Raw genomic sequence first — 27310 nt, 5'->3', positions numbered from 1 at the left:
CCCTGCTAACGTGGCACTTAGAGCTGTGATGAATTGTGATTATGGCAGAATCAGCAGTGATTGATAACATAAAACTTGCCTAATAGACAATTAAACCTTCTGTTCTTGTGGTAGTGTTTTTTTGTGTCAGATGTTGGTGTTAATAAAATAACTCTTGCAATAATTCTTACCTTAAAGGAGAACTCCGATGTGAAATGAACTTTGGGTGTATTAAAATGTGCTAAAAAAGTAATTACTTTTGTTGAATAGCCCTCCTCCACTCTCCTGCAGCTTTCTGACATCCAGATAAATTGCTTTTTTCACTATTATCAAGGCTCAAAGTAGCTCCATACTTTATTTGTAGAATCCGGATAGCCCTGATATTTAAACAAGACATTAAAAAACTTTAAAGTTGCACAAGAAGTTTATTAAAAGCCACTGTAACAGACCATGGACAAACCATGATTACAATGGTATTGCCCTGTCAGAGATCAGTTTTTTACTATTTTTTACACTCCTGGTGGCTATCGTTAGCATTGTCCCATGTTTGCGTTGTCACCATGGAAACATGTCCACAGATAGGAGTGGTATTGAATTAATTTTGCTCATCCTTCAAAGAATCAGTATCTGCCCCTCCATTTCTCTTTCAGGTATTCATGCATGTGGCCTGTAGGCCGTGCTAGAGGAGTATGGAACCTGACGTGGTCCGCCTTTACTCCTCCTCCCCTCCACCGCTGGACGAGGGCGGAGAGGAGGAAGATGAGGACGAGTTCGGCGACTTCGGAGGCTACTGCAGTGGTGTGTCCTCCAGCTTCAGCCTTTCAGAGTTTGACACGCCCACGTCAGCAAACCAGTCACATGCTACAGAGACCTCCCCACCGGACCTGTACATCACATCCGTGCAAAACGCCTCTTCATCAGGGAAAAACGTGACATCGGAAGAGGCGGAAACGCTTACGGAGAATCTCCAAGCCAGTTTTTCAATCCCCAACCCTTTGGTTAATGAGACCAGTGTCAGTATTGCCTACTGTGAGAACAGAAAACCTGAGGGATCTGAAATTGTCATCAATGGTGCGCCACCATCTGACCTCAAAGGGGCACCCTGTGTGGTCCCCAACACAGCTCAGCACAGATCAGCTAGCAATCCTCAACCTGAGGCCGGCAGTGCAGCCCAGCAAAGTGACCTCAGCGTAGGTAGTGGAGGACATTCTGTGAGTAATGGACAGAGCAAGCTTAACACGGGTATGGCGCTGGATGGCTCCACAGTAACTAGCTTAACAAACAGCACAGAGACTGGCGTAGGATCTAGAGCAGAGTCTTCCAGTGGTCCTGTTTCCCCCTCAGCTGCTTTCCAGATCTCTCTGGAAAAAGTATCTGAGTCTGAAGAGAATGTGGTGGATGAGGTGTCAATGGAATTCCAGGATATTCCTTTCAATAACACAAGTGGGGATCAAAGTATTGATGAAGGAAGAACAGAACAACAGCAAGAACAGGAAGAAGTGTCCACTAGTTTCCAGGAACCTTCTGGTCAAGAAAGCGTTGCATCCTTTGGTGAAGCTGTGCCTGAAAGTGGGTCTGAAGACCTTGGGGATTGGACTGAAACATCAGTGGGACCTGCAGCAGAGGCCGATGAAGTCTCTGGTGCCCAGTTGTGTAAAGACTCTTTAGATCATAACATGGTACCTTGCATGGAGGTGAGGGAAGATTTTGAGGAGGTTTGTGGAACTACAACAGATTTTACACTGAAGGTAGTCCCTGATGCAGAGGGAGATAAGGTTTCGGAGGAGCTTAAAGGCACTACAGAGATGGACGAGAGCTTTGGTGATTTCAGGGACGCTGTCGGTGTTGTGGACTTTAGCCGGACTGAATCGGCAACGCAAGAAGGATTCGCAGACTTTGTCACTGCAGTATCCGGCTGCTCCACTGACGATGACTATGGGGACACAGACACCCTGAAGGACTGGAAGGAGGAAGAAGAACTGCCTGAGGAAGACCAAGAAGCGGCTAATGACAGAAACATTGAAGAAACATGGTGTTCAGAGCTTCCTCCAAGTGACAGCTTTGCAGATTTTAGTTCTGCTCCGTTTGATGGGTCGGCAGGCAGCAGAGATGGCTGGGTTGCGTTTGGGATGCAGGAGGAAAGTGAGAGTCAGCGGGAGTCGTGGTCAGCTTTCGGCGAGGAACAACCAAGCAGTACAGCTGTGGCGACGTCTGGTGACAATCTCCAAAATGACAATGTGTCGGTGAGTTGTTAAGAAGGATCAGATCTTTTCAGATCATATATTGTATGCCTACTTACTTCTGCATTTTATTATATCATTATGTCCTATGCTAAGATGTGGATTCACAAATGTAGCATTCAATTTTATCCTTAACTTGTTTAACTTTGATTTTTTTTTTTTTAGATTGGAACGAACTGCAAACTGCAGAATCTCTTCCAAAGCTCTTTCTTTCCTTCAGAGGTCACGTCTGAGATCAAAGAAGTTGTGCCACTACAGGCACTTCTGGATCCCCAGGACAATCCAGAGAGCAGCAGCCACCCAGTTCAGGGGTAAGGATCTCCTCCAGGTTACTCATGATATGATACCTGTGCCTGTGTTCTGTAGTGTGGTCTAAGGACTATGGATGCACTAATTTATGTTTTTCATTTTGGTTTTCAGTATTGATACATAAACTCTGAATATCAGTCAATACAAGATACCAATCTGATACCAGATTATTCCAGTAAATCAATCGCTGTTTAGGGGTGAGACTTAGACAAAAGTATTGTTATTGTCTTAAACATTAAGTACTGTGTAGAACATAATTTTACAATTTAGCACATTAATAGCAAATAAATGTACTAAATTTATATTTGTCACAAGATAAAAAAAACATTATGGCACTGCCTTGATATATAAAACAATAATACGGCTTGATTGCTGAGGTTATATGTTTTTATTGGTACAGGCCTAGTGCAGATGAATTGAGTGGCTTTTGTTGAATTAATATTGGGATTTTGGTTTTAGTTAGGGATGTACCAATCTGGGCCAATGCCAGTATCTGATATTACATGTGTATATATCTTTATGTATCCTGCAAAGAAACGAAACACCCTGATATAACTTTACAAACAAATGTACCACCTGCACTACCTTTTATTTTAGCTTCAACTAATTGTATACAAACAATAAAATTAAATGTATGTATTAAGATAACTTTCTCTTACGTAGACTGGTCCAGGCTAAAAGAATATATCTTTTTAACAAACAGGTAACTGGGTTAGCCGGTTGTAGTGGTCCTTTGCCGGCCTGCAATATCATGGTACCACTTTAAAATAAGACTACATTTTATAAAGAATTTATAAATGGTGTACAATAAGTTTATTAATGGTTACTAGTTAGGTTGTAGATGCCTTAAAAATCATTAATGGTCAGTTATAATACATACGTGGAAAGGGCAACAATATTCAACAAGGTCATTGTTGCCCTTTCTAGTTATGTGTTATAACTGATTTGAAATGATCTTTAAGGCCTTTACAACCGAATTAGTAACCATTAATAAACTAATTGCAAATCATTTATAAACCCTTTATAAAGGTAGTCTTATTTTAAAGTGGTACCAATATACCGTATACCGATGATTCTGGGGTAAAAAAGAAAAAAGTATATATATATATATATATATACATGTATACAAATATGTATACACATATACACACACACACATATATATATATATACACACATATATATATATATATATATATATATATATATATATATATATATATATATATATATGTATATATATATATGTATACATATATGTATGCATATATACATATATATAAACTTTAACTACAAAAAAACATCAAAAAGAAGTGGGTACTTCATATAATTCATAACAACAGTGTATTATATATTGTATTACAAATAAATGCTCTTTTAAAATTATAAAAGACATTCTCTGTGTGCAAGTATCTTAGCATTATTTTTGGTCTTTAATTGCTGTTATCTGGAGAAAGATGATTTGAAATAAAATCTCTGAGATGTATTATTGTTAGATTTAAATTTTAAAAGAGCAACTATTTGTAATACAATATATAATACACTGTTGTTATGAACTATATGAAGTACCCACTTCTTTTTGACTTTTTTGTAGTTTTGTAGTCTTATTTATTTACTCGAAAGTGAGAGTTAATTGAACATGGAGTTTGTATATGCAGGGATTGGAACACAGCCATGCTGATGCTTCACTTCACCCTGTTTATTTCCTTGTGTGCAATCTTAGGGAAGCTGCAGCCATGTGGCGCCACCTGCTGGACACACACAGCGCCCATGGCCTCAAGGTCCAGTGGGTTGGCTCACGCAGCAACAGGATTCTGCTGGACTGTCTGGGAATCCGCAATATTGTGAGTTTAAGTTTTCATTCAGTCCTTACGCAAAATTAATTAATCTGGAATGTGTGCAGGCAGTATGTACTTATACACTATATGCACAGAAGTATTTAGACCCCTTTCCTCCAAAACTCTTTCAAAAAAGAGCTTATTCTGCTTTTGGTGGAGTCTGTACAGTACAGAGAAGACTTTCTAGTAGGGCTGGGTATTAAAGTTTGATACCAAAAAGGTACAGACTGAAATGTTACAGTACTATCGAGTACTGAAAGATAGAAAAAAAAGAAATGATGCTTATTCTTAATACTTTGCATGAAACCCACATAACCTGCCAATATGCTCTAAAGTCTGGCTCTGCTCTCGTATAGTTTCCATTAATATATTGAGCAACCAGTTATTATCCTTTATGACAGAATACTAGTACAATATTATACTTTTGCAAACATATGTTTGAATAATTCAAAACATTGTTTATTACCGCTATCTTTAAAAATATAGAAATTATTGTGAATTAATCTCTGGCAACAGGTTGTTTGTTTGTTCCAACAAGTTCAAAAAAGATGGAGCCTCTCATGGTGACAGTATGAGAAAGAGATTACTTATGTTGGCTGTTAAATAAACACATTGTGTAAGATAATTTATTTTTAAATAAAATTTTAATTAAGAAAAATGTATAAAAACTATTGTTTGGGTATTGGTATCAAATTTAAGCTATTGCATCAGTATTGATTTTTATTTTAACTAACACCCAGCCCTACTTTTTACTAAACTGTGGAGCATTGAATTTGCATTAAACAAAATTAGTGCTGAATTAAGCTTCACCTTTTCAGACATATTAATTCTCTTATTCTTTTTTTCCTTTTGGTTGTTTTTTTTTAAACTCCTTTTGCAGTTGTTCACTGGTCAGAAGAAGCGACCACTGATCGTGCCTATGTTCGCTTCAGGTCTGGTGAGTGAATTTTTAAGCCAGTGTTCTAACCACTCCTCTACTTCAGTAATTCATTTATTATCAAACATGTGCTACAGAAATTGATATTTATTATGTAATACAATTGTAATGGTGGTTCTAGTGTTATCATCCAAACATTAACATATAAAACACCAGCAGCTTCATAAACACGGTTGATATTCAGCATGTGAAGTGCTATAAATCTGATTTTATTGTCTTTCAACCCTGTTGAACTCATTCCCAATAATTACAATCTTTCTAACTTCTAATCGAATGACTTTAGATTAGAAGCAACAAGCCAATTATGTTCAACTGAGTATAATAAAGAGATTGATATAAGTTTGTAATGTAATACATGTAATAAAAAATGACTTGCTTTGCCAGGGCCTCCTGACCTGAGTGCATGTGCAATAACTGGATGTAAGATAATCACTCAATCTAAACCAATTAAAATCCTTGTACTCTCTGCCTCACAGTCTGTTTTCCTTTCCTATATATTTTATTCAGGGAATGCTTGAACCTACCAAAGATCCTGTGAGACCTTCCCCAACTTCTCCTGCCCCTCAAACACCATACTCACCAGGCCAGGACAGGTCCACTCTATGCACTCTGGTAAGGATGAAGAGAAACATTATAGCCCATTTTTTTTGGAATTCTAAGTGATATTTTACTTTTTTTTAATTAATAAATTAATGTATTAATTATTATTATTATATTATTTTTATTAATTTTGATTTCTTGAAAATACAAACACATACACACAGACAAGTGGACAAACATTCTTAATCCCCTTTTCCCATTGACCAAAGCAGAGAAGAGAGAGAAAAATAATAATAATAATAATAATAATCATAAAAAATATACAAAAACACAATAATAATAATAATAGTATAAAACAGTATTAGAAAAAAAAAAAAAAAAAAAAAAAGGGTTAATAGATAAATGTGATAAAGGATGTTAAGGGATGGCTGCGGATTCTAGGAGGATTCGAAATACATCATAAATGGATGCCAGCATTTGTAGAACCTCCTAACTGATCCCCTGGTAGTATGCTTCATATGCTCTAATTTAAGATTTGCCATGACCTCTTTAACCCAATTTTTATGGGATGGTGGTTCAGCCCTCTTCCACTTACGAAGAATCATTCGTCTAGCTAGTAGTGTGGAGAATGCTACCACTTCTGATTGTGCTGAGGTTACCAGTATATCTTCAGGGACCACGCCAAATAGAGCTGTAAGGGAGTTAGGTTTGAAATCCGTATTCCAGATATGTAAGAAGGTATTAAAAATACCCCCCCAAAAATCTAGTAGTTTTGGGCATGACCAAAACATGTGACCAAGGGTGCCTAGGTCTTGTTTACATCTAAGGCAAATTGGATCCATGTCAGGGAATAATTTTGCCAGTTTACTTCTGGAAAAATGAAGCCTATGGAGAACTTTGAACTGTAGTAAACCATGTCTTATACATATGGATGATGAGTGCACCCACTGTACAGCCCATTGCCAAACTTCCTGTGAAATTTCTTCCCCCAGTTCCTCTTCCCACTGTGCCTTTATACGATTCAGGGTAGGTGAGGCAAATCTTTGAATGTTGTTGTACAGAATGGACACCACTCCCCTGTCTAAAGGGTTAATATTTAAACAGTCATCAATCCAATTTGCTTCAGGTGGATTTAAAGATGGTGAAAAATATTTTTTTATAAAACTGCGTACTTGAAGGTATCTGTAAAAATTTGATTTTGGGATATCAAAATCTGATTGCAACTGATCAAATGAGACCAAACTATTACCTTTGAACAAGTCTTTGACTCGGCCGATACCCCTCCTCGCCCAGATTTGGAATGTGGAGTCAATTAGTGATGGAGGAAAGAGGGCATTTGCTGGAATCGGAGCAGAGGGGAGAGCCTGTCTCATGTTAAAATGAATCCTAAACTGAGTCCAGATCTTCAGTGAACCACTCACAACTGGGTTTCTGGTATAGAAGCGTTTGCTAAGTGGTAATGGGGCACAAATAAGGGAGAGCAGCGAAACCGGACTACAAGATTGTCGTTCCATCACTGCCCATGCTGGCAATTCTTCATCCACTGAATCTAGGGCCCAAAACCCTAATTTGTGAATATTAGCTGCCCAGTAATAGTACATGTAATTCGGTAAGGCTAATCCCCCCTCCTCCTTCTGCCTTTCTAAGAATTCCTTCCTAATCCGGGGAAGAGTCTTGTTCCAAATAAAAGAGGAGGTAATTTTGTTTAACTCTTTAAAGAAAGACTTAGGGATAAAAATTGGAATAGTTTGGAATAAAAATAGAATTCTTGGCATCACCATCATTTTAACGGAATTGATCCTCCCAGCAAGAGACAGGGGGAGGGAAGACCATCGCTCAAAGTCCTGCCTAGCCTTATCCAGTGCAGGTTTTAAATTATTGTCAAACAAATTTTTATACGTAGATGTCACTGTTATTCCTAAATATATAAACTTATCCTTAGTTACTGAGAATGGGAAATGTTGGAACGACATCTGACGTGCCTTCTCATTAATGGGAAATAAGAGGCTTTTAGTTAAGTTTATTTTATATCCGGATACACGACCAATATCAGAGATAATGCTCAAAGCTATTGGTAAAGATGTATTTGAATCTGATAGAAACAGGAGGAGATCATCCGCATATAAAGATATTTTATGGAGTTGCCCCTCTCTGGTAATGCCAGACAAGCTGATATTATTTCTCAGTGCTATTGCAAGAAGCTCAATCGCCACATCAAAAAGTAATGGGGACAAAGAACAACCTTGTCTCGTACCTCTATATATACGAAAAGATTTGGATAGAATCTGGTTTGTTCTGACCATTGCTTTGGGTGACACATATAAAATCTTAATCCAGGAGGTAAAAGTTGGCCCAAAGCCAAATGACCTCAGTGCTGCAAATAGATAATTATATTCTATCCTGTCAAATGCTTTATGAGCATCTAATGAAAGAATAACTTCAGGACTATTTTCATTACTAGGTAGATATATTACATTGAATAATCGACGCAAATTATTAGATAACTGTCTACCAGCAATGAAGCCAGTCTGATCTGGATGAATTATATTAGGCATAATTGTTTCCAGCCTGGATGCCAGCACCTTACTCAAGATTTTATAATCACAGCAGAGGAGACTGACTGGGCGATACGATTCACATTTAAGTGGGTCTTTGTTCTTTTTAAGAAGAACTGATATTACCGCTTCTGTCATTGTTGGGGGTAGGGATTCTTTTTCTAATATCTCCTCAAAGACACGACAAAGTAGGGGTATCAACCTCGCCGAAAATGTTCGGTAAAACTCGATAGGGAACCCATCCGGGCCCGGCGCCTTTCCCAACTTCATTTTTTTAACTGCACTCTCTATCTCTTCCACCGTTATAGAGCTTTCTAAACTGGCTTTCTCGGATTCGCCAAGAGGGGGGACCCAAAGGTTCTTAAGAAAACCTTCTATAAGTTCCTCGTTATCTACCTCTGATGTGTATAAATCTTCATAAAAATTCCTAAATTGGTCATTAATGTCCTTTTGATCAATAACTTTCTCGCCCTCCGGATTTTGGATAGCTGATATAAAACCCAGCGAAGCTGATTGTTTCAACTGGTGGCTCAAAAGCTTGCTCGCTCATTCGCCAGATTCATAGTAGGTCTGCCGAGATTTCAAGTATAGATCTGTCGCCCTCTCATTAGTTAATAAATCAAATTCTGTCTGCAGTGAAAGTCTCTCCTTATATAAATCTTCATTCGGTGATACTGAATATACTTCATCAATTATTTTAATCCTGTCTGAAATATCTGTAGTGCGCTTTGTTCCTTTTTTTTTCACCGACCACGTATGAAATAATTTGCCCTCTTATATATGCTTTTAGGGTTTCCCATAGTGTCATATAGCTAATATCAGGCGATTCATTCGTTTCAAGGAAAAAATCTATTTGTGATTTTATAAATTTAACAAAATTATCGTCAGCTAAATTAATTGGATTTAGGCGCCAAGCTTGTACCGGAGGTCTGTTTCCTGGAAAGCTGAGCTCAAGTATCACTGGGCAATGATCTGATATAATTATACTATCGTATTCTATTGATCTCAGCAAAGAAAGCAATTTCCTGTCTATCAGAAAATAGTCAATTCTGGAATATGTATGATGAACCGAAGAGAAAAAGGAAAACTGCTTCTGAGTTGGATATTTAAATCTCCAAGGATCAATCATACCATATTCCAAAAGAAAAGAATTAATGTACTGAGCTGATTTACTGCTTGTGTTAGGCCGAGGATTTGAGCGGTCAAGTGATTGGTGTAACACTCAGTTAAAATCACTTACCACATAGGCCCACCTCCTCAAGAACTGCAATAAGTATTTTAAATCAATTATTCTCAGTAAAGCTCAACTAGTTAAGCAACGAACGCAAGATTGGATCTAACTCACTAGGGTTGGTTTAAATCCCTTCTCTCTGATCTGGCAACATGGGCCATCTCCATCAAGAATACAAATTATGACCATCAGTTCTGGACTGAGTTAGCAAATCAAAAAGTCAATGCGTCAATGCGCTGAGTGGACATCCCTGGAAATACCTGGCCCCTCCACTGACGGTGATTGGGTCGGGATGGTCATGTTGCTCCGGAGGAACACCCTCGCTTTTTCTGGATCATCAAAGCGGATCTCTTTACCCTCGGATGTGGTGATTCTCAGCGTCGCTGGGTACATCAGACCGTACCGGACACCTTCACAGCTCCGGAGCATACTCCTGATCTCGTTGAAAGCCGCGCGCCGCCTGCTCACGGTAAGGGTAAAGTCTGGGAGTACTCGGATTTTGTCACCGTCAGCTGTCGTCAGGAGCCTCTTTTCAACCGCCTTCCGCAGAATCGCCTCTTTTTCGGAGAAATAGTGACATTTCACTACTAGTGCTCTGGGTGGCTGGTTGTCCTCCGTCGGTTTGCTTCGGAGAGAGCGGTGTGCTCGGTCCAGGAGTGGGGGCGTCTCGAGGTTCAGAGCATCTTTTAGTAGATTCGCTACGAACTGAGTTAGCTTTTTACTCCCTTCTCTGCCTTCTTTCACTCCCATAATTCTCAGATTGGACCGACGCGATCTTGCCTCTAGGTCCTCACACCGGTCTTTTAGTGTAGCCAGCTCTTTTTTTAGGGTTTGCATGTCTCTTTCCATACTGACAACGGAATCGGAGTGACCACTCACCGCGGATTCCAGCTCCACCATGCGGTTTTCGGTAGCCTCCACCCTGGTTTTGACTTGCTCCAGCGCGTTGCCTAGCTCAGCTTGCAACTTCCCAATCTGGTCTCGAAGCTCTGCGGTTTGTGCTGAAGCCTTCTCGTCCATCTTGGCCAGCAAGTCGACCTTAAGCGTGTTAATCGCTTGTAGCACCGTCTGCTGCTCACCAGCGTCCGCCATGGCCTTCTTCGCCGTTGCATGCGGGACTGCGTTAGCCTCCGTTTCTGGGTCTTTTTTTCCACGTACCTGAGGCATCTTTATATCCACCAGAGACCAACTGTCTACGCACAACAGCCCTTTTAATGTATTTTACTAACTTTTGAGCTGTTACTGAATCTATAGGTACGAAATATGCAGTTCTCGAGAGGAGCTCGCCTCCGACACGTCTTTACATGGCGCCGCTCAAACCGGAAGTCCAAATAATGTATTAATTTATTTAAAAAAAAAAAATAACCATCCATTATTTGTTTAGTCTCTTAGATATGCTTAAAAGAAAAGAAAAACTTAAAAAATCTTAAAGAATATCTAACTTGCTCCCCAGTCTAGATTACACAGGTCTGTGGAAAACATTTTTTGGGAAGGCCCAAATTAAATTTTTATTATAGTATAGTTACCTTATTCTGAATTCAGCATATTACAACAATAACAGATACATTAGCAACAGTTATTTAGTAACTGTTGTCATTACTAATAATTAAATATAACATTGTCATATACATGTTTAAGTATTTATGCATACTTTGACTTGCATTTCTTTTGGTTTTCAAATTAATAATTAAAGTAATTTGCACATAATAATATAATAATAAAAAGAATAATATAATCAACATTTAAATTTATGATTGTGACAAGCTTGTTGCTAAAAAGACAATGTCATCGTATACTTGTATATGTGTATGTGTATATACATATATATACAATGGAGAGCATTTATTCACAGAAAATGAGAAATGGCAGAGATATGAAAAAAAAGATGCAGAACTTTCAGATCTCAAAAACAAGTTCAAGTTTTAAGAGATCAGAAATCAATATTTGGTGGAATAACCCTGGTTTTTAATCACAGTTTTCATGCATCTTGGCATGTTCTCCTCCACCAGTCTTACACACTGCTTTTGGATAACTTAATGCCACTCCTGGTACAAACATTCAAGCAGTTCAGCTTTGTTAGATGGCTTGTGATCATCCATCTTATTCTTGATTATAATCCAGAGGTTTTCAATTTGGCAAAATCAAAGAAACTCATTTTGTGGTCTTTAATTTTTTTCAGCGCACGTGTGTGTGTGTGTGTGTGTGTGTGTGGTGGGGTCATCCGTCAGCTGTTATTTACAGTTAGATATAATTGATTGATGGGTATGTTTTGTGACATGTAATTAATCATACCTGTGTTTTCTGTTCATGTCCAGCAGGTGGCGTCTTCGTTGAGCAGCCGGGAGGACGGTACGTCTCAGCGAAGAGCTTCTTTCTCTGTAACACAAGACCGAGCTCTCCGCCACTCTCGCCAGAAATCTTACTCCTAAACAGCCTCTCTTCGCCTTTACCTCTCTTTCTTCTTCTTTCTTTCTCTACCTTTTTCTTCATTGTCCTTTTTCCCTTTTCCCATCACTCTGTGTTTAATTTCCATTATCACTGGGTTCAGTCTTTTTGCAGCTGCAGAGTTTCACCCCTCTTCTGGTGCTTTCTGTACTTCTCTCCTGTGTAAAGTATGTGCTGGATCACTGAAGGTTCAGCTGTGATGCTGAAGTCCAGTGGTTCCCAACAGAATCTTTTGAAGAGGTTTTTATTTTTTTTTCGTCTTTTGTAGCTTCATAATGCTTAATGTTGCTTTTCCACACAGTGTATAGCAAACCAAGACAGTCCTAAGTCCTAAATGTTTATATTAAAGGCAAAGATTTTAGTGAAAGTAAAAAAAGTTCAGTCTTAATCCCACAAGTCTTTGGTGATTTCTATTTTCCCCCAAAATGGAGAAATCCCACTTTTCATTCATAAAGACAATGTTATTTTCCTAATTTAGTGGTTCTCAAACTGTTCTCAAACTGAGTACCACTGGTTGTATTCAAAGCATCCCAAAGTGGTGAAAAAATTCAGCCTGAATTAAAATATTAAGGACTAGAATCTATAAAGTTTCCACCTGTAACATTACATTAGCAAGTGTTTCATTTTTACCCGTTAGAACCTGTTTAAATAAGCTACACTTCAGTTCTTCACTCTCAGAACTACAGTTTTATAATTATTAACATCAGTTTAATTGGTCCTACAATAAAACCCAGTGGAACGCCACAAGATCTGCTCTATCGACCAACAGTCACAGTTAACAGTTCACTACAGTTTCTGCACTACAGTTAACCCTTAGAACCCCAATTACTCAAATTGTGTAAAAAATCACGCATTGTATCTACAGCTTAATTACTCAGGAATGCATCAACACACCAACATGATTCATATATTGTGACAAACAGGAAACCTTATTGTTTCTAAGAATAGCACTGACCTTGTGCTAATTGAAGTGTTTTTGAGAAATCGAGAAGTGGAAATATCGAGAAAAAAAATTTGCCTGGTGCTGTTATCATCAAAATCCTTATACTTTCTACTAATATTCACTCTAATCTAACTATAACTGAAAAGAAGACTCTTGTGTGAATTAAATTGATTTCTTTAGATTCAATTTTACAAAATATGAAAAAAAAACAGGTGCTGGGAAAAGTTTAATCAAAACATGAAGATATGCAAATTCTGGAAGCATTTTTGAGCAGCTTAATTCACTTTTGATATAAAGATAAATGATAGCATGTGGCTGTCTCCTAACATAACTGTGTTATAACAAGTGAAAGGGAAACTGACAAAAACGGAGACAAAACACATACATACGAACATAGGCTGGGGTTCAAAGGGTTAATAGATAAACACTGTAGTTCATTGATTTGATTGGCTCTCTTGTTGTTTATTCCCCTCTGTTTAAATCCAGAGACTGAAATTCCTAGTAGGAATACTGTATTAACCAGAAACAATAATCAATCAAACAGCTCACCATAATATTAACTTACAGACTGCAGAAGCGGCAAGCTTTTAGGTGGTACTTGGAAGATTTAGTTCATTCATTTTGGTCATTAGAGGTTCGTGGTATAAAACAAATTGAGAACCACTGTCTCAAGCTAAATAGAAGAGCACTTCTGTTTGGGAATCACTGGTCTGTCTCTCAGTGGTCAGTGCTATCAGAGGAGAGAAAGTTATTTGAGGGATCTGCACAAGCACGCTGTTTGTCCTCTTACCTCTAATCCCCTGGTTCTCTGTCTCCCTCTTCCGCTCGGTTTACTCTGTTCTTTCTCCCTCTGTGAGTGCACTGTGGAATTCCCATCTCTCCCAGCCTCTGGTTGTCTCTTTACTGTGCCCTGATATGCACTACCTCATGTCGTTGACCTGAAGACACGACTGCGACAACGTCTTCTGCTCAAATATGCAAATCGATACACTCCGTGAGCAGGCAGGTTTTTTTTTCATCAGTATAGACCAGCCAGGATTCCAAAGCCAAAAAAGTGTTCCTAATAATTTCATTAAAACGTGTCAGTATTTTATTCCCAGCTGCACTGAAAACTGTTGGAGTTTCTCTTTAGGAACCCATTCAAAGCCATAGAAACACTAAACAGAATTGGGCTTGGAGTGACTTAGAGACGACACAATACAGGTTACAGATACCGGTTACAATACGGATACAGATATTGAATTATTAAGTGCTGTTCGATACAGATCTGTTGTTTCTTCTTTAAAAATAGCTTTATAACAAGTCTAAAACGAGCTGTTTTTGTTTAAGCTGAGCATCTAAATGAAGGTTGTGATTAGTGGTGTAACGGATCACAGATAATCAGCTTACTGTGTAACGTAATAAAAAAAAAACGAGGGCAAGAGAGCAGTCACATCATTCATCCACTGACTCTGACTCAATAAAATAAAAGTACCCAATGCAAACAATAAAAAATATATACAGCTCTGGAAAAAAATGAGGCCACTTAAAAATTATGAGTGGAATATAATCAAGAGCAAGATGGGTGATCACAAGCCATCAAATCAAGCTGAACTTCTTGATTTTTTTGTACCAGGAGTAAAGACACAAAGTTATCCAAAAGCAGTGTGTAAGACTGGTGGAGGAGAACATGCAAAGATGCATGAAAACTGTAATTTAAAAACGAGGATTATTCCACAAAATACTGATTTTTGAACTCTTATAAATATAAACCTGTTTTCTTTGCATTATTTTTCTACAAATAAATGCTCTAAATGGCAATATTTGGAATTTGGGAGAAAAGTTATTCTATAAACTACAAGAAACAATGTTCATTTTACTCAAACATATACCTACAATTAGCAAAATCAGAGAACCTGATTCAGAAACTGAAGTGGTCTCTCAATTTTTTCCAGAGCTGTATATATTAATCACTAATACAAATAAAACATGTCAAAATAAAAGTAACTAATACAAATATAAAAAGCAGTAACAAAATACTTTAAAACAATTTTTTTCTCCCTCAATTTTAGTTTTTAGCTGATCTGAAAATAGTTTTTATTTTTTATTATTATTATTATTTTTTTACGGATTGGATACATTTTCAGAACAGCATAAGGATGTTATAACCGTGAGTTATGGGATCAGTTACACCACTAGTGTTACACCACTTAAGCACCTCTAGTGCTAAAGGCTCCAAACAGAGGAAGAAACACACAGCCAGCAACATTACATTACTCGAGTAGTCACTTGAGTGTGTGCTGCGTAAAGATATCCTATCAAGCATTTAGGGTATGACAAATTAATGTGCTTTTATAGGATTTTCAGTATTATCTGCTGCTCATCATTTTGGGGACACTTTGCTTTATTTTAAACAAAGTTAGATTTTTGTTTCACGCACTGTTTCATACAACATTCAGTTAAAATTACTGCAGATATTTTGTCTATGTTAAACTAGCTCTGCTTATGGTTAATGTGCATTCCAAACTGTTATTAAAAGCACAGATTGAAACACTTTTTTTTTCCCCCTCTCTTTAAAGTGGTTGAAACATATGAAAGGTGCTGACATACCAAAATATGTAAGCTAGCACTGCCGCTAACACTGTCGCACGGATTTTGTTGCATGCGTGTGATCACTCTCTTAGAATAAATCTACTTAAAACTGAATATGATATTAAATATTATTATTAAATATTAAATGTTATTAAGATACGTTGATTCAAATAACTGAAATTACTCATTTGTCCTAAACATGTTTTAAAAAAAGTGTCCCCAAAGTATTTATTCATTAAACAAGTCAAAATGTTTACTGACTTGGTGCCCAATGACCGTGGTTACCTGTAATGCTAATCCTTGACCTTAGGACTGAGTATAATGTTGGTTGTATTTTTTATTTTATTTATTTATTTATTTATTTTGGTGGACAATTACTGATGCAAATTTAGCACCAGTTTGGCTTCAACAAAAAAAGGACATTTAAAAAGGTGCTAAAGAAAACATGAACAAATGCAGCAGAACCATCAAAAAGCAGCAAAACATGAAGCCAGAAGTAATGCTACCCTCAATGCTACTGCTAACATACACTGTATGTCCAAATGTTTTGTTTACACCCCTTTAAGTGAATGCATTTGTTCAACTACTACAGCCATTGCTGACACAGATGGGCAAACGCATACACACAGCATCTCTAGATTTTGTAGACATATACTACCAATAGAACAGGCCTCTCTGGAGCAGATGAACATAAAGCTATTGGCACCATTAAGTCCTAATGGCAGGGATGGGATGGGTTGGGGGTGGGGGGGTTATTGAGTTGTGGAGCAGTAGAAGAACGGTGGAAGATCAGTGGACAAATGTTGTTTTCTGGAATGATGGTGCTCCATCAAATACTTTTTAATAGCGTGAGATGAAAATCAGGTGCATTGGTGATTTTACAACATCCTGAACTCACTTGTTGCGTATCTTGTTGCTAAATTCAATCAAATCCTCACAGCAATGTTCTTGAATCTAGTAAAAAGCCTTCCATGGGGGCGTAGAGTGGTCCAGCGGTCTAAAGCACTGCCACTATGAGCGGGAGATCGCAGGTTCAACCCCGCTCTCATGCAGCTTTGCCATCAAGCTGCCGGCGTTCAGAGGGAGCACAATTGGCCCTGCTCCCTCCAGTTGGGTAGATGGCGCTCTCTCCCCACATTACTCCTATGGTGATGTCTGCAGCACAGGGCGTCTGTGAGCTGATGTACCGGAACCGAGTCGCTGCACTTTTCTCTGAGCGTGCTGTGATGCTGCTCGGCAATGCAGCATCAGCAGCAGCTCGAAAAGAAGCGGTGGCTGACCTCACATGTATTGGAGGAAGCATGTGTTAGTCTTCACCCTTCTGGGGTGTTGGGGAATCACTAGTGATAGGGAGAGTCCTAGTGAGTAGGTTGGGTAATTGGCCGTGTAAATTGGGGAGAAAATGGGAAAATTTGAAATAAAATTATAAAAAATTCCATGTACAGTGAAGAGCAGGATAAACTCTTTTTCAGACATTCCAAGTTGTAAGAATTAATTAATGGGAGGTACCCCTGGACCTGTACTTGGACCAGAGGGAAGTGCCTTTTTCTCCCTCTCCCTTTCTTTCACACACAATTGGGAAAAAAAAGTCTGTGTTGCCAGCGTGCACATTTGTGTTTATACTTGGGCCACTCATTATAGATTCCAGGGCATCAGGGAGCTGTTATTAATATTTGGTGGATTCCCGCAACTTCCAGGAGACTTAAAAAGTCTGTTTTTAATATCTTTTATTTTAAAAGAAAACAATTTCTAGTTTAGCAGGGGTCCATATAGTATAGCAAAAAGTAAAAAACTTCTGGGGTGATATTTCATTAGCTTTGTACTAACTAGCCCCTCCTAGCCTAGCACATTTGGCGGCATTAGCAGTGTTAGCCGTCTTTGAGGGTATTTTTCCAATAGATCTCTTGGTTCTGACTGATGTTAGCCTTGTGCTAACAAAGCTAAGCTTCTTTTGTTATTAGCAACATTAGCTAATGTAGTGTTTTGGTTTCTCTTTGATTGTGAAAGTACTCCTTTTTATTTGCTGATTTCAATGTGAAATACACTCCGGACAGTCAGTATTTAGAAATGAAGCTTTAAATTATGGACGAATGCTTTGGCTTGTTAGGTTTTGCTTCAGAAGCTCAACTAGCTTCAGAAGATGACAAAACTTCAGAGGAATAGCTGGAGACACACAAGGAAAGCCATAAAAAGCTAAATATGCCTTTCAACACTGCATTTAGCAGCAACATTTACATTAAGACAGACCTGTTCTTTAAACACTTTGTGATCTGTACTGTATTTCTGTCTGTTTTTCTTCATCCTTCACTTACTGTTACGTACTCTTTCTTTCTGATGAAAAACAACTGTGATTCTGCTCCTTGATCTGTCTTAAAGAATCTGCTATCTTATGCACTTTAGTGTGTTTTTTCCTTTTTCTTCTTCTTCCTTTCTGTTAGATTTAAAGCATGACTTCATTTGTACTTTCAGTACAAAGTCCAACTTTTGTGTCAAACATAATCTCAGAATAAGTTAAATAAAAACGTTTTATATAATAATCTCCTTCTATTCTGTCCTGTCTTGCTGTATACTGTCTTTTCTTGTCTGTTCTGATTCTTCTTTAATGACAATATGCTTTATATTTTCACTGCTGCTTCTGCCTCTTCAAAGCACATGTTTTATAAACAGGTTTCAAGTTTGAAACTTTACTGGGTCCACAGCTTGCTAACATAGTTAGTTAATACAGCTCGTCACATGATTGTAACTAGTGATGCACCAAATATATGACAACCAAAACAATTCAGCTAAAAAAGGCACTATTGGTGTATTGGTGTCCAGATAAGGGAAAACTGAAAAATCTATACAAAACAATGAAATGTGTAATAATAGAAATTGCAACAAATTTCAGAAATGACATATTTAATGAAAATGCAGGATTTTTTTTTTTTTTTTGGCTTTGAACGAAACCGTTCATTTGCATCCATAATTATTGACATTATTGGATACCTGTATTGGATCTACCTGTATTTAAGTTTCCTTAATAACCACAAAAGCTCAGTTCATCAGATATTACTTTGGTAGTGGCGCCGAAAATTTAACAACTAAAATGATTCTGCCAAAATTTGTGTTTAGATGGTATTGGTGGCCAAATAAGGGAAAAACTCAAAAATCGTTACAGAACAATGACATTTTTGATAATGCACTCAATTTGCAACCAATTTCCAGTAACATATTTTCTTTTTTACTTGAGGGTAAATAATAATATTTTTTTCTCCGCGGGGTGTTTCAAATAATTGTTCAATAAATGTTTATAAATTGTAGTTTTAGATGTTATGTTCTTTTAAAAAGCAAGAAAAAAAAAATATATATATACATATATATATGTATATGTGTATATATATATATATATATATATATATATATATATATATATATATATATATATATATATGTATATGTATATTATGTATCCGGCCTTTAGCCAGGTGTTTTGTTTTTTTTCTTTGTGCTACCCAAAGTTAGCAAGAAAAAGAGACTTTTTTTTTTAGCCTCTGTGGAGTCAATCTAAGGGTTGGGTGACTTCAGAATAGAGAAAATGCCATATTGTGTCTGTTTAACATAACAATAGCTTGTCAATAATGAAAATGTTTAAACCACAAAATAATAATAACATAACTGTAATAAATTGATCACACCAATCATGCTATTACATTATATATGATCGTAAAGCATAAAAAAGGAAGAAAAAAAAACAGCATTTCTGTTACATATTTGCAACTGTCTTGACGGTGGTGGTGATGCTGTTGACTGTTGTTGTTCCAACCCAACAGCAGGGGGCGTAGGTTCCCAGCTCAACCTTGATTTCTTTGGGCCGGTGGACGACAGTAGCTCTGATAGTGATACTGATGCTCCAGTACTGCCAGGTCAGAACAGGTGGATGTGACATTTAAAAAAACACACACACACCCTATATATGTATACATGTAACTCCATATATGTCCAAAAGTATGTAGACACTTCATTCAGTGGAATTCATTCAAGGGAATATGAATAGCAGGTTTTTTTTAAGATTCTGACACTGGTGATGCTTTTAGTCTGTGTGATGAAACATTATGATAAATATTGTGTATCTTGAAAACATCTTTAAATATTGTGATATGGTATTTTTACCATATCGCCCAACACTACTCCAACACATTTCAAAACCCCACAGCATCCATGTGATCTGTGTCTGTACATTACATGCAGTAGTTGAGTTCACTAAGTAGAAGTGGTTTCTGGATACTTTTGGACAGTTTGGGTGTGTAGTGGTGTGTGGCTTGCAGTGATTTGACCTTTCCTTTTCTTGGTTTATGGAGTTTGTTCTAGACAAGGTGTGTGTGTGTGCATGCGTCCGTGCATTTGCATATCTGTGTAACAGTGTTTGCGTTAATTTGAAGGTGTGTCCGCAAACATTTGGACATGCAGTGTCCAATTTCTTTTTTAATGAGATCTATGTTCTGTGTTAAAGAACCATGTTTGTTTTTTTTTTTGTTTTTTTCCTAAATTTTTCCCATTTTCTCCCCAATTTACACGGCCAACTACTCAACCCACTCACTAGGACTCCCCCTATCACTAGTAATGCCCCAACACACCAGGAGGGCAAGGACTAACACATGCTTCCTCCAATACATGTGAAGTCAGCCACCGTTTTTTTCAAGCTGCTGCTGATGCAGCGTTGCCGAGTAGCCAGCACGCTCGGAGGAAAGCGCAGCGACTCGGTTTTGATACATCAGCTCACAGACACCAGGTGCTGCGGACATCACCCTAGAAATGATGTGGAGAGAGAGCGCCATCTACCCACCCGGAGGGAGCAGGGCCAATGTTGAACCTACGACCTCCCGCTCATAGTGGCAGCACTTTAGACCACTGGACCACTCGGCTCCAAAGAACCATGTTTTTAATTGGGATATAAGAGTTTGAAGAACCTTTGCATTTGTAAACTTTTACATCATATGAAGCTTCTTTAGATCTTTAGAAGATCTCATTTCCATGTGAGTCTATCTCAATTTTAAACTTGATTTTTTTATGGAACCAAAAGTGTTTTTTTAGGCATTGCTTAAAGAACCATTCAGAGCACCTAAGGAACTCCTAACAAACTTTCTCTCTTTTATATGCATTTTAAAGTATTTCTAAATCTTATTCGAATGGGATTAGTTTTACAGGGGAGGTGGGCTAAAGTAATTATTATTTTAGGTAATTCAAGTCCAAATGCACCATGTCACTCATTAGCAAAGATTCCGGTAATATTTATCTTCAGTATAACAAGGAGAATGAGGAGGTTCATAAGTGTAGTTGTGCACGGTGGTAAAGCTCAGGTGTTAAACTACGTAAAGCACTGAAAGCCAGAAGACGTCATGGAGATGCAAGGTTTTTGTAGCTTTAGGTGTGTTATTCTGTAGCATAGCCTATTGGGCTCATGTGTGTTAGAAACCTGTAGCTGCTAATTTACCTACTAAACTTTTTTTGTAGTAATTATTTCTGAAAAAGCAGCTTATAATATTGGTTATCCTAACATGTTTTGGAGCTAGCGGCAGTGCTTAAATCGAGGAGCCGCTCCCATCTAAGTATTTTATGCTGAGATATCTTATCCCGGGCAAATCAGTTATATATTTTCCTGATGTCCTGTAGTAGAAATACATTACCCCACCTGAATTTGGCTTTAGTTATAGTCTTTCTAAGTTTGTGTTGTAAAAATATGTTCTAAGTCATTAAGACATGACACTTAACCTGGTGGTAAATGCTGCATAATTTGAAAGTCACTGTAATTTGTCATTCCTTTCACCAGAAATGCTGGTATCTGGTATCCCCAAGGCTACCGATCTAAAGAAGCTTTTCAGTTACACCCCTGGCCTTTGTCTCTGAAGCATGTTTTGCTAGAATGGTTGCATAGCTTGTTTTGAGTGCAGTGTGTTGTTTTTAAAGGACATTTAAATGATGTGTGTTGTTCATGAGGGAGAGTTACTTTGCCTGGATGTCCTTCTGAATGTTTTGTGTGTTTTATCTCTGAAATTAATGGTCAGGCTGCACACTATACTGCTCCTGCTCATCATTATCTGCATTTACAGATACACAACTAATGCAAACCCATTCTTAAATATATACTGCAAATTGTAGCAACATATATTTGTAATGCCTGTATTGTTTTTAGAATCTACATAATTTGCATTCTTGAATTGAATGCAGTACAGTATTTTCTTACTTGAGCTGTGCAGTATGTCACACGATAATCAGTGTAGGTTGTGGCCTTTAAATCTGCCCACCACCATTTCCCCAGTCCCATTTCCACATCCCGTGTTGCCAGGTATAAAAAAAAAAAACACAACAGCATGCAAACTGTGAGCTTCAGTCATGGAAAAGGGTGAGCTGGCTAAGTTTCTGTTGAACAAGTAATCACTGAGCTTCTGTAAGGTTTGCTAACCATAGCCAACCATAACCAAGTAAGAAGCGGTCATTTTGTAGTCTATTTACAGTATATATTCACTGGTCAGCAACAAAGTAACAGGATACAGCGTGACTTGTCGTTGTTTGCCACTGTGTGTCAATCTGGCAACCCTCGTGAGCTAGCATCTATCAGGAGGGGCAGAAAGCTCTCTCCAGAGTTTGGAAATTGGACTCCTGTAGCCATTTCACTATACACTCGCTCTCATTCATTACTGATTGCTACTTTAACACTAGCATTGGTTTATGTGTGTTATGTGTGTTTATATACTGTGTTGTTATTCTGTGTGCTACACTGTGTTCTAAACACATTCTTTCCTGCATGTATAGGTGTGGATCCGGAGCTGTATGTACTGACCACTGCTAAACTAGACAGCAGTAATGTGGGAAGTAATGTAGCAGAGGCCTTTAACAAATTGATGGAGACTGTGGAGAAAACAAGCACTGTGACTAGGTACCACACACACACATATATGTTGCTAAGATCAAAAGAACACTATTCTTGTTAGCAGAAAGCTAATGGCATCAGGCAGAATCAACAAATGTATGTACCATTTAAAGTGGAACAGGAAAGTTAGCTAGCTAGCTACTAATGTTAACTGCTAGTGATTTTTTTGTATGCTTGCTTTAAAGGAGTGGCCATAAAACATTGAAATAACACATTAAACTATGGTAATATTGCTGGTGGTTATCGTCATTTTCAGCAAGGAAAATGCTTTTTTTATTTTTTGGTCAATTGTGCTGCACCATCTTGCCAGTGATTCTCATAGTCCTCTGTTTGGAGAGTTCCTCTGAAGGATATCTGTTTTGAAGGCCCATGTAGCCCCAACACTTCCCCTAACCTACAAGTAATCACTGAGCTTCTGTAAGATTTGCTTACCATAGTTAAGTAAATAGCGGTCATTTTGGAGTCACAGTATATATATATATATGTATGTATATATATATATATATATATATATATATATATATATACATATATATATATATATATATATATACATATATATATATATATATATATATATATATATATATACATATATATATATATATATATATGTATATATATATGTATATATATATATTTACTGATCAGCAATAAAGTAGCAGGATACACAGTGACTTGTCCTCGTTTGCCACTGTGTGTCAATCTGGCAACCCTCGTGAGCTAGCATCTATCAGGAGGGGCAGAAAGCTCTCTCCAGAGTTTGGAAATTGGACTCCTGCCATTTCCCTAACCTACCCTCTAGGGGTGTGACAAGACACATCGTATCACGATACGAGACAAGATACTGGGTTCACGAGAACGAGACGAGATTTAAAAATAAAATTTTAAAGAAAACGGGGAAAATGGCTTGATAAATAGAATTTTATTTGACAAAATCATATAATGCAAACTTAACAGACTGGTTTGTTTCACACATTGATTCTATAAGAAATAGAAATAAGAATAAGAATAAGAAATAAAAATAAAACTTATATAGTTATAGTTATACTTATAGTATATATAGTTATACTTATATAGTGCAAACAATAAGTGCAAACCACAACCAGTCATATTAAGACTATGGTTTGTGTTTTTTTCTCCTAAATCTCTTGTAATTTAACTATGCATAACCATAACCAGTCATATTAAGACTATGCTTGAAGTGCAAACAGAGACAGAACATTTTTTTTAAATACAGTACAGAGCTAAGGGATTAGTACAACTGCCTATGAAACAGTCACATGTAGGATTTACTTACAGTATTTACATATGGCTTGTGTCTTGTTGGTCACTCTGTTACCGTTTATTGTTTCCACTGGAGCCAAAATGCAGCCAGATATACAACTTAAAAGTAGCAGAAGCATCTTCTATGCAAATACCCAGATTTTCCTCTTCTGCTGAGAGCTGCTCTCACTGCTCAGCCACCACACTCGCTACTATCGCTACTGTGTTGCCAGATCCCTCCTAAAAAGTCCACGGTAAACTGTTTTTTTTTTTCTCCCGCGAGACCGGTTTAAGCTTGACGAGATATATCGTCACGTTTTAATCTCGTGAGATCTCGTCACACCCCTACTACCCTCCATCCTAACAAAAATCAGGGCAGCCTGCCCCTAGACGTGAAAACGCAAAACAGAGGGTAGGGCTAAGTGGTAGGGTCAAGGGAAGAAGTGGGATTGGGCCTGAGACTAGAAAAATTAATTAGCCAAACTAAGTTGGGAAAACATTCGAGAAGCGTAAACTAATGCACAATATAAATGTAATGTTTTATGAAAATGCCTTGATGAATAGCTTGCTAAAATAGCCAGCATGCTAACCAGAGAATTTCTCACTATAGAAAAATTTGTTAAGCTACTCAGGATGTTTTCAGTTTCATCATCAGTCCACCTGATTTAACATCATTAAACTGCACTGATTTACCAACAAACCATCAAATTGTTGATATGGCAATAACTATAAACAATACCAGACACCCATTAGAAGACGTTATGGGGTTGATTTAATGAACATAGTGATGTTTTACTGAGTAAATAAACACTTTACTGCACAGATAAGGAGATTACATTCTAATTTCCTCAGGGTATTAAAACATTTGACACAGTAATGTATGTTCCTGTGTGGATAATAAAGTGCAAATTTGTGTTTTTCACAGGAAGACGGAGAAGATGGAAGATGGAGCAATCAGTGAGGAGGCCGCCCGAGTCATTTCACTCCTCCCTGATATGTCTTTCATGCGGGCCCGTGTTCTGATGTTCCCCTATTCTCTTAACCCTGCAGCCAATTGCCCCTGACCTCTACCACCCATCGTCCAATCATCTTTGAACTTGCTGCCTTAACGATTGAGCTGTTTAGCAGCTCAGTGAACCTGTATAACAGGAGGACATTTTCCAGAATGGGTGACAGTAACACAAAGCACCTCCACATAAAGCACATCTGTCTGTAAGAGAGTTTCCTCTCTAGTATTGTTTGCTAAACAAGTGTTCTTCCTTTTTTTTTTTTCTCCATGTTTCGCCTCGTCCTGAAGGATGCGGCGGCTTTAGCTCTTGTTGATTGACACACAACGTGTTTCAAGACAACAAACTGCACATTTTACTACTTGAAATAGCATTAACTTATTAATACTGACGATTTGTGCTATTCTTTGTGTGTCTACAAATCTAATGTTATTATAAAAAGTTTGAGAAGCTTTTGAATTATAAATTGTTTGAAAATTTTTATTGTCGTACACCATCAGTCAAATGTTTGGACACAGCAATATATATATATTTTTACTATTTCCCACATTTTGAAATAATTAACGTTTTCTAATAATTGGAATAACTACTAGAAAACAGTTTATAAATTGTCAGAAATATTAAATATGTACCAAAATATTCCAGTAATTAACTTCAAACTATAAAATACCTTGTTAAATGTATTACTTAGTATTTATTTTAGAAACAACTATAAATAATATTTCTAATAATAAGTCTGAGCCTTTAGAGCAAATACAACAGCATTTATTTAGAAAAGCACAGTAGGCGTGTGCTGCAGATGTTTGACTGTTTGAGTGTATATTTAGTGTATATTCAGTGTACTTTTCTTTTGATGCCTGTATTTGCTTTTGCTTTGGCTGTCCAGAATTGAACTAAAGATATAGATTTTATCCATCATTGTCTTAATGAGGGACACGGTTTTATTTATTGTATTTATCTCCTGTTGGTGTGTATTTATTGCCATCATATCTGTGATGAACTATTGAAAGATATATTTTGCATAAGTAAACATGATCAGAATGATTGATAATCGTGAGGGTGTGTCTGGATCAGGGGAGAAGAATGTTGTGTGGCTGTGAATAAAAACAGTGTGCTTATGAAGCAAAATCGAGGACTTTTGCTACATTCATTTCTATGGTACAGAGTAAGATGAAACATATGTAGATAGAAAGACAGACAAACAGACCACAATCAGTATTTACATATATTTGAATCCATATGTTGTATAAGTGTGACTAACCCTTGCAACCTTTGGCTTAAATTAGAAATCCTGCTCTGTGAAATGATCCAGATTAGACTCAGATTCGAGGAACTCCTCTAATCCCTTCAAAAAAAATGTTTCACTTTATTTATTAGTATTTTTAAAATTAATTAATTAACGGATTAGTTATTTTATTGTTTGTTTGTCTTTATTCTCTTTTTAATGTACAGAAATTTGGACTAAGCTGTAATTTCGTGCAGAAAGAGGATTGGCTGCGTCTCAAGTGACGTAGAAAGGTTGAGAGAGTTTATTTGATTTCCCACCCGTATTCGGAGTAAACGCCGCCTTCTTACGCGGTGATTGGCCAGCAGTATCTCGTCTCCGGCTACGTGATTGGCTTGTTGTTTATGCTTGTTGTTTATGTAGGACGCAGCAGGGCCTTGTGGAACGCAGGGCTGTTTATATTTATGCCAATTACAGCGCAGAAGATGCGTGGCTTCTGCCTTGAGTGATGGCGCTGGGCGTACGTAGAAAGGGGGGTACTTGTGAATTGTAGGTAATTTGCATGAAACTTCTTTTTGGTTTCATACTAAAAGACTTAATATTTTTTTTCTTTAAACTTTCCACTAAGATGTAAACGTAGTCTGTCACGTCCCATATTTTTAAACTTGTTAACTGTGTCCGTACATTCCGAAATGTATTGTATTATATGAGCAAAACAAAAACAGTTCACATGATCTGCAAATATCCACATTTTATGTTTTGTCGCCACATACTTTTATTGTATTTTATCAAGGACAGTTTTGATATAGAGTCTGATCTCAAGTATAAAAAATCGACATATTAAATGTATGTTTGTGAATATACAGTGTCAATCAAAAGTTTGGACACACCTTCTCATTCATTTATTTCTCTATATTGTAGATTTATAGTAAAGACATCAAAACAATTAAGGAACACATGGAAATAAGTCAAAAGTACGAGGTGCTAAGTCATAATTTAGAGATGCTAAGCCATTTTTGGAGCTACTAAATCATAATTACAAGATGCTATGTTATAATCATAGTTATAATTATGAAATATTTTGAGATTTATGAGATACTATCTTATATTTATGACTTAGTGGATGACCCATATTTTTTTCCAAGTGGCGGAAATGGGCCTCCATAAAAACATATATATATATATATATATATATATATATATTTTTTTTTTTATGTTTTTTTTTTTTTTGTTCCACCCCATTGCGGGGTTTAGCGACTAGCCAATCGCAGTGCTGGGGGGCGGGGCTTGTCTGAAAGCGGGTGTGGACGGAGCGCT

The 27310-nt window shown here is 37.3% G+C and overlaps 1 protein-coding gene across 5 annotated transcripts in view; it reads left to right on the top strand.

Annotated features, from left to right (window-relative positions):
* The window catches only part of aftphb (aftiphilin b), a 31254-nt gene extending 5358 nt beyond the window's left edge, over positions 1-25896 (top strand). Inside the window, exons 2-10 of one of the 5 annotated variants that reach the window (XR_007424070.1) lie at positions 630-2222; positions 2385-2530; positions 4252-4372; positions 5247-5303; positions 5811-5915; positions 11945-11978; positions 19398-19500; positions 22378-22501; positions 24687-24821. Coding sequence is in view for 4 of the 5 variants with exons in the window: in XM_049463850.1 (XP_049319807.1) it covers positions 669-2222; positions 2385-2530; positions 4252-4372; positions 5247-5303; positions 5811-5915; positions 11945-11978; positions 19398-19490; positions 22378-22501; positions 24687-24825 (2373 nt within the window). In the remaining variant the exon portion in view is untranslated. Of the gene's footprint in view, positions 1-629; positions 2223-2384; positions 2531-4251; positions 4373-5246; positions 5304-5810; positions 5916-11944; positions 11979-19397; positions 19501-22377; positions 22502-24686 lie in introns of all 5 variants that reach the window. The other 4 variants (XM_049463851.1, XM_049463850.1, XM_022672770.2 and 1 more) reach the window with 4 other exon arrangements.
* Positions 25897-27310: the final 1414 nt, after the last annotated feature.

Source organism: Astyanax mexicanus, chromosome 14 (genome assembly GCF_023375975.1).
Source record: "Astyanax mexicanus isolate ESR-SI-001 chromosome 14, AstMex3_surface, whole genome shotgun sequence".
In the NCBI taxonomy this organism is placed as follows: Eukaryota; Metazoa; Chordata; class Actinopteri; order Characiformes; family Acestrorhamphidae; genus Astyanax; species Astyanax mexicanus.
The sequence above is the reverse complement of the archived record's forward strand: the minus strand, read 5'-3'. Positions and strand labels throughout refer to the sequence as shown.